This window comes from Ziziphus jujuba, chromosome 7 (genome assembly GCF_031755915.1).
Source record: "Ziziphus jujuba cultivar Dongzao chromosome 7, ASM3175591v1".
In the NCBI taxonomy this organism is placed as follows: Eukaryota; Viridiplantae; Streptophyta; class Magnoliopsida; order Rosales; family Rhamnaceae; genus Ziziphus; species Ziziphus jujuba.
This window is the reverse complement of record NC_083385.1, coordinates 21,318,677-21,327,711: the sequence shown is the minus strand read 5'-3', so window position 1 is coordinate 21,327,711 and position 9,035 is coordinate 21,318,677. Positions and strand designations below refer to the sequence as shown.

Below are 9,035 nucleotides of genomic sequence, written 5' to 3'. Positions count from 1 at the left end.
TTTGATTTTTTTGAGTTTGAAGAATATTTTATTATATTATAGGCACTATATTGAGTTTGGAGGCTACCGTCGCAAATGAGTAGGAGTGGACATTCGTACTGTCAGTGAGTGGTTTATATTTTTAAATAATTTTTGGCCACATTAGTACAATTATATATATGGTTTGATTTAAATACTTATTATATGCATATATAAATATATGCTTTTGCATATAGGTGTTATCATTGCATGTGATTTTTTATAAGATTTTAAAGAGTTTTAAATTCAAATGAGTTTATGGTGAATATGAAAATTGTATTTTAAGTATATGTGTATTTGAATTGATATTTTAGTTCTTTTGAAATAATTGATTTTGAAAAAATGGATTTAAAATTGTATATTTTTAAGCATGTTTAAGCGTTTATATTTCAAAATGCTTAAAAATAATTTATGGTAATATATATTTCCCTGTGGGTATTTCTGTTTTGGCATGAAATGATGATTTTAAATCTTTGAAGTATTTAAATAAATGGTTAGGTTTGAATATTAAATTCCGGTTTATAGTATTGTATTTATTTGGAAAAAATAGAAAGTATAATTTTGAAAAGATGATTTATAAATACTGTATTGTTATTTTTAAATGGTGTATTATATAGTACCAGTGGTTCTATTTATGTTTTTAGCCATGCGCAAGTTTAGTCATTCTATGTATAGTCCCGATATAAGAGAATGATGAGTTGTGTGAAGGATGATCGGTTGTGTGTGCCACCCCTTATGAATATAAGATGACATGTTGTCATGATATGAGAGAACGATTATAGGTTTTGGAGTGATGATGAGCTATGTGTCACTCCCTCATGATGTTAGTTTATGTACTGCCTAATGGTGTTTCGGGATGCCATGCACAATTTAATAGTGGTAAGTATATCATATGGTACATTGTATGTGTTTTATTTGATTTACATGTTTTGGTAGTTTTATTATGTTTCATTGTTATATCTAAATTGTGATTATATTGTTTATTGTTTAGCATTAAATTTATATTTCAGTTGGTTAACATAACCAATATTTTAACTTTTTTAATTATGAAATGCTTTTTCTATGATGTTGTTTTCGAATATAGTTAAGTTTTGTAAAATAATTTTAAAAACTGAAACTTTTCAAAAGAGTGAAAGCTAGTTCTTGAGGGAAAATGTTTGAATTCTAAATAACTATTTGTATTTATTAATTTATTTCCCTCATTGGACTCGTTTCATAGTTTTAGTTTTTTTTTTCTTTAAAAAAAAAAAATTGTGCCGCTAAGCCTTAGCTGATAGTTGGTGTATACGACATTTGGGCATTCTTCTTCACCATCTTTGTGTTTCATCATTTTTGCATCATCTTTTTCATCATAGTTTCGCTGCTGCTGATGTACTTTTTCCTTCTCTATATGCTTTGTGGATTTATCATTTATGTTGCTTTATTTAGCTTTAAACTCAGCATACTTCTTTTAGATTGTTCTGGTAGATTAACTTGATATGTATGGCTTTTATTTTATTTTCCTTCTCTTGGATGTTGAGTTAGAATCCTTGATACTTATAAGGATGGTTTTATGGGAATTTTATTAGTAGTATTTATGATATTTTATTTATACTGTGGGTTATATCCATTTCATGGGGAGGTTTTATTGGACTTTCGGTACCAATTCAGTAGATTTTCCCTAGACGGGATCACTTCAAGCGTTTGAGAGGGATTACAAGGGTGGTTTTGTCAATCCCCCAATGGACCAACCATTTTCTTCACGCTGTTGGTATTACAAGTACAATGTTCCCACATAATCTTATGCTAAAAAACAATCTTTCGTCAATTTGGTGCCATGAACCAGTGAACATCTTGTCCAGATCTTTTTTTATTGTTTTGTAATTGTTCGTGCCAAGAAGAGTCCCCTCAATTCAATTATAAGCCACTAACTTCACCTGCTTATGTTCATCTATATTCATACACTTACAAAAATTTTCAACACATTCTAACAAATCTGAAAAATCTTCAATATGTAAATGCCCATCAAAAGCCTGTAAACCGAGAAAATCTTCAATGTGTAAATGCCCATCAAAAGCCGGTATGCCAATTTTAATCTTACAGTCATATGATTCAAGATTGTGATTGTACTTGGTTTGAGTTCCAAAGTTATGAGTAAAATGTATCTCACCATAAGGTGTTTGTTAATTGTCCAAAACAAAAGCATCGAGCACATTTTCTGTATCAGAATCACTTTATAGCCTTGGAGTGATGAAATCAATTTCGATGGTGATGGATGTTATCGAATTCAATAATAGAGTAAGTAGATTTGTTGAGTTGCTAATGGCGAAGATTTAGAATAATGGAGGTCGATGTTGGAAGTTCCTGAATTAATTCTTGATCTTTATTTCCAAAGGCTGTACCAGATTTGATTGAGTGGCAATAATCCAACGAATCTTTAGAAGTAGGTTGTCTAATTTCTACTCTACAATGGGAATTGTTGCCTAGATAGCTTTTGTTCTAGGATCATCTTTGGTGACACTGGAACTTCCTTCAGCTAATTTATGGGCTTTAATACCAAAATTGAAGAAGTAAGAAATAAAACTAAAATAGGTCCTGTTGAAAGTCAATGATGAATTTGAACCTCCATCAAAACTAAATCCATTGTCAGAAGGTCGAAGCTTCAAAAAATGTTTAACAACAACGCCAAAACAATCTACCTTGAACAACAAAAAGAAAACCAATTTAATCCCAAACAAAACGGTGCATTTTGGAGCACGACTCTTTACATTAATTCCAACAACAAAAAAGCAACATCGTTTTAATTAAAGGAAATAAAAAACACTTAAAATAAAATACAATTTATTCAAACAAAATGTTGGCGCAACAATCACTAAGAGTGACACTTGCACATATGATATCGTTGCCTTCCAACAATTTTCAGGCTTTAGTTGCTATCCTGCATCAATTATAACGGTCTTCAAGCATTTTTTGGAAGATTTGAGCTTTGGTGGCTAAAGTTTGTCACTTAAAAGAAGCTTTTAATAGTTGTACTTTCGATCTAGTGCCTAGAACTCTTAATAAAGCGGTAGATTGGATTGTACACAAAGATCTAGGTGGAAATCTTCCACTAAACTGGACCAATAGTAAAAATTTTTTTTTCTCTTTTTGGCAAAAAAAAAAAAAAAAACAAAAAAAAAACAAAAAAAAAAAAACAAAAAAAGACAGACCAGAACGTATTGTAAATTACAATTAACCCTTTCATTGAATTATATGAGTTACAAATACATACATATAAATGTAGTAATGGTTGCTACTATGATCCAAGTTGTACATACATATTCTTTATCAAGTAGTAGATAATTTCTCAACAATAATATTTTCGTGTATATATATATATATAATTGTATAAATTAAAATTAATTGACAAAATCAAACATCATAACATCAAAATTAAAATTTATACTTGGAGAAAGTTTATAAAGGAAAATTTTAAATAAACTTTGCCAGCAGATTCAAAATAAAATAACTACTTAACCAATCGTTCTAGTAAGATTTAAAAGTAATATTCTAGTAAGCCAAACAAAATAGTCCATCCAAGAAAATTCAATCCTAGTTTTCCTTTCAAGGACATTTCTACTAATAGGGATAATAATTCTAAATCCGAACTTTCAAACTTCGATTCAAAATAGTTTTGAAAAAAATAAAATAATAATTTATCAAATTTTTTTTTTTTTTCCAAAGCTAGAAGAATGTGTCAATGAATGCACCAAAAATAAAAACCCATGTATAGAAGAAGGCCATACTTGATGGCGAAATAGAAAAATTGAAAAGCTTTGGTCAATTCCGAAACTTGATCTCTCTGTCAACTGAAAAGCTTTGGTCAATTTCGAAACTTGACCTCTATGTCTGTCTCTTTCTTTTTTGTGTGAGTCACGACCCATTATTTTCTTAGCATATGGTTACTCAAAACAGGATGATGATGTGTGTTCCATGTCCACATTGACAATTTCCAACATGGGACCCAATCAGATCCGTTTCATGATTTTAAAAAACTAAACTCCTATATGCAACCGCAGTAAAATTTTGAATCATTACCAATAATTCAACATATTCCATTGACTAAAATCTAAACAAGTAATAAATAGAATAAATAGAATAAATAAAAGAATTTTATTTTTAACATAAACAATCTTTAATTAAAATAGAAGAGAAATAGTTGTGGTAATATAGGATGAAGTTTCATTTGGATTGTTGTGGCTACTTCTACGGATTTAAGGATTTTTTATGGTGCAGCACAGCAATTGCACCTATCACAGCGACAAAAAGAATTATGGGTTAATTTTATATAATTTTATTGATATTTGATTTAAATATATGATCAACTTTATCTTTCATCCCATATAAAAGTGTTAATTGTAATTTATAAAAAAATAAAAAATTACATTGTAATTAGTGTAAAATCTGAAAGGATAAATATGAAATATACTCGAGAAGAACTCAAAAGAGAAAAAAATCATTCTTCATTACCAAGCTTTAATTCATGAATTTTACTATTTATCATTGCAAATGACAATTACCATCCTAAATAATACATTTTAATGGAATTATTTAATTTTATTATTTTTTATTTTAAAATATTAAAAATTATTTTAATAATAATAATTTAAATAGGGATCCCATGATCATCCATCAATTATGAAAAATAACATTTTTCTTAATTCATTTATAGGTATACTATACATAAATTTCCATGCATTTAGGACTTCATAAAAAGTAAAAAATATAAATATAAATATAAAACACCCGTTACGAAAAAAATTCCACGACTCTTAAGTCAAGAAATTTGGAGTCCAATTCCCTGGGTCCCATCAGATAGACGGCTACTTTTAAGCCGTCAGATTGATTACCAGATTAGTTGTGATTAAATCAAACACCATAAAACCACTGCACTCTATTATAGGATTGAAAGCTTGGGATATATCAGATAATATTATTTATATATATATATATATATATACACATCTTCCACACATCTTCAAAGCACCAACGCTGCAGTTTCTCTCTCCCTCTCTCTCTCTCTCTCTCTCTCTCTCTCTCTCTCGCCCTCTTTCTTTCTTTTCCTTTCACAAAACTCATACAACACGTACCCACAAAACGCGCTCTACGCCAAACCAAATATAACCCCATATAAGGGAGAGAAATAGAGAGACTCAGGAAAACTCACAAATTAAGCAAACAGAAAGAGAGGAAGGGAATTCAATTTCCAATTTCTTCTTCGTCTTCTTCTTCTTTCTTGTTCTCTGAATCTCATATTCAATTGAATGGTGGTAAAGGGTATAAGTATTTCAATGGATGAATCATCAGTAGCTATATCTCGATGTAAAACCCATCTTCATCTCCAGAAGAAGAAAAAGAAGCAGAAGGACTTCACGGACTCCGACATGGAGGCCGCGGCTCAGCAGCTGATACAACTTAGCGACGAAGATAACAACAACAACAACAACAACAGCAACAGCGGAAGGAATTATAACAAGGTGGATGATAATGGTTATGGTGATGAAGAGGTTGATCAGAGAGTAGCGAAGGAGAATGGCAATTATGTAATTAATAGTGGTGAAGAGAATAGTAGTAGTAATAATAATATAATGGAAGAGATATTTGGGAAAGAAGAGGTTTTGGTATTTCCAGCTGCTAATAGGAAAAGGAGGTATCGTTCTCTTGCTGATATCTATATGGAGACCAAACCTGTTGTTTATCATCTTCTATGTGGGACTACTGCCAAGAAGCTCAGATTTAGAGATGAAAAAAAGGTTCAGTTTATTTGATTAACTCTAATATGGGGGCTTTTTCTAAGGTAGGAGTTTCTAATCTTTAATAATTTAGCGAAAATTGTTAAATATTATGTTCAAGAGGGGTTTCCTGTGACTTTTACTTCCCCCAGAGACCGTGTTTTCTTTTGCTTTCTCTTTTTTCAATTTTTACCCTTTTTTTTTTTTATTTTTTGAACGAGAGCTTGTTTGTTGCATGAAAGGGAAATTAATTAATGAATCATCAGATTTCTCTCTCTCTCTCTCTCTCTCTCTCTCTCTCTCTCTCTCTCTCTCTCTCTCTCTCTTTTCCAATCAGGGTTTTTTTCTTTCTATTTTTTATTTTTTGCTTGTGTGAATCAGAAACTTGTTTTCAAAGATTAGGGAAGAAAATTTTGAATTCAAGGGTGTCTTTAGTTTCCTATTTTTATGACAGGTTTACAGATATTTATATGAACTTAATCATATATCCAATGGTCATTAAGACAAAATTATACAAACCAAACCAAGTTGGCTTACCAAATCAAGTGTAATTTACAAGGACTAATTAATAAATTGATGTTTGTTTGTTTAATTGTCATATATTTATATATATATTACCAAAAAATGAAAATTAAGTTGATGTTTCTTTTTGCTTAATTTGCAGATTGTTCTTGGTTTTAAAATAAATTAGTAAACTGCCAAGCAGACCATTTTTTTTTTTTCTAATAACAAAGGATATTTAATTTCAGTAACAAATCGAGAGTTTTATGTATATGATATATGTGTGTGAGTGTCTGTATAGCAGTTACGATACCAATTAAAACAGTGATCTGCAGCTTGTTTCAAGTTAACTATCAGCAGTCTATTTGAATATATAGCACCAATATTATAATTTCAAATTCCTAATTCATCAAATTAGTAAACTGTTTCACCCGAATTACATGTAATAGGCACGAAATACCCAGCTCATTCTAAAGCAATGATGCCCGACTTATTTGAGAGCCTTAGCTAAGCAAAAGAAACCTCAGCTTCAATGGTACTCACTTTCAATTTCTTTTTTGTCACAATCTAATCAACTAGATTTTGTCAAACTAACTTTTCAATTTTAATGAAAAATTAACTTGATTAGCATATCTATTTAGGTTTTTATTTCTTTAAAAAAATCTAAAAGATATATTACTTTCATTAAAAATCCAAATAATAATTAAAAATGTTAAAAAAAGTTTTTTTTTAATTAATTTTTTATATATTCTCTATAAAATTGCAAATTTTGTTTACTATTTTATGTTATTATAACAATTTGTAATCATTGTTGTACTCCTAGCATAAGCGATTGCATAAAGTTTTAAGTGGAAATCTTTTTTTTTTTTTTTTGAAAGGCAATATTATGGAAGCTCTAGAAGGCTAGTTTTGATAATAAAAAGTAGTAAGATAAGTCCATCAAAACAAAAGCTCAAAATCACATTTAAAAAAAAAAAAAAAAGTTACTCACAAAAGGTATCATATTACTTACATAGTAAGTTTCAATTTTTGGACAAATACATATAAGTATGAATAATTTTTTTTCTAAAAAAAAAAATGTATAAAGCTTTTTCTTCATTAAAACAAATTCTTCTATGCTTGGTTCCAGTCATTAGAAAAGAAAAAAAGAAGAAGGAAAAAGAAAAAGTGTCATTCTCATATTTTCTAGGAAACTAGTTTAATATATATATATATATATATATAATTTTTTTTTTCTAATTTATAAACATAGCTGTTTAATTACTTTTAAATCCTATATTTTTTTCTCTAATTAATAAAAATTACTTTCAAAGAAATGGGAACTGATTCTCTAAACAATATTTTTCCAAAAACTTACAAACCAAGGGCTTTAGATATAAGTACACGTGAAAAAGTGATCTTATAATTGTTTAAAAGATCATCCAAAACTATATTTCGATGTAAAAGTTTCTAGGACTAGATAATATATAGCGGTATATTCTAGATATTTAATTATTGTGTATAATAAGTAAGTTTTTTCAATTTCTATGTTTCTTTTCAGTTTTTTCAATTTCTATGTTTCTTTAGGAAAATCAAGCATTCAATTTTACGTGACCATATACGATCCTTTAGGAGATAGCCCAAATAAGCATATGACTATCATGTGTTTGATACCGACTTCGGAGTTTGACCGATTGAAAAAAGCTTGTAGCTAAATATATTTTCCTCTGAACAAAATAAATAAATAAATAAATAAACATATTATCCATAAATTAACATATTTCCGATGATATGATAATAATAAAGTATACGAGTTTTTTTTTTTTTAAAAAATATTAAAGTATATATATAAGTTCATATAATATGAGTTGAACTTTCATTTATGATATATAATGTTCTAGAAAAAAATGTTAATTTTAATATAAAAGAATTATTATAGAATATAAACACTTTCATCGTTCAGTGACACCCATATTAATAACTTTTAAAGTATTTTTCAAGATTTATACACATGAAGGGAAAAAAATTAGAGGCATAACAGACAATCTTATTAGGTACATTAGACAAGTGAGCTTGGTCATATATACCCTCAGAGGTCGTGCTTTCCAATTATAAACAATCCCAAGAAGCAAAGTCAAGAAAGTAGATGGACCCATATACCAGCAAAACAATTTTAGTAAAATCTCTTAATAATGTGAACTGATTTTCAATCCATGCAAAACCCAAAAGGAATATAAAAAAAATTTTAAAAAAAAAAAAAAAGTAGTAGCCCAAAAATTGATGGAGTCGATGAGTTGAATCGGTTAAAACAGGCTGATATAAAACAAAAATGAGTGGCAAAGTACAAGGTTTTGGACACATTTAAAACAGTTTCATGCAAAGAGGCAACATGTTATTAAACTATTAGCATTATAAATGCAAATAATGAAAGTAGCAGGGTAAAACAGCAAAATGCAAAAAAGCCCTATAAGTAATCGGTTAAGATCGAATGGGACCTTGATAAAAAAAAAAATAAAAAGGTCAAGTCACTTTCAGTGCCCTTGGCCTTCCAATCTGTGGTCCTTGTGTTACGTTAAAATTTGCAAGGATGGGTTTACATAATTTTTTGTACCCGGAACAAACATCCACTCGGACACTTGAAAAAAAAAAAAAAAAAAAAAAAAGATAATATAAATAAATGTAATTAATTACATTTTACCGTTATGAATTTTTACTTTTATACACTTTGCTCTCTAAATGTTAAAAACTAGTTACATTGCCAACTATTCTTTCTTATTACATTAGTCC

General features: G+C 28.9%; 1 protein-coding gene across 1 annotated transcript; it reads left to right on the top strand.

The window, feature by feature from the left end:
• Nucleotides 1-5,035: 5,035 nt before the first annotated feature.
• Nucleotides 5,036-6,043, top strand: LOC125423859 (uncharacterized). Its single transcript, XM_048479537.2, has one exon. The coding sequence runs from the start codon at nucleotides 5,301-5,303 to the stop codon at nucleotides 5,802-5,804; it is 504 nt and encodes a 167-aa protein (XP_048335494.2). The 5' UTR covers nucleotides 5,036-5,300; the 3' UTR covers nucleotides 5,805-6,043.
• The last annotated feature ends 2,992 nt before the right edge of the window (nucleotides 6,044-9,035 follow it).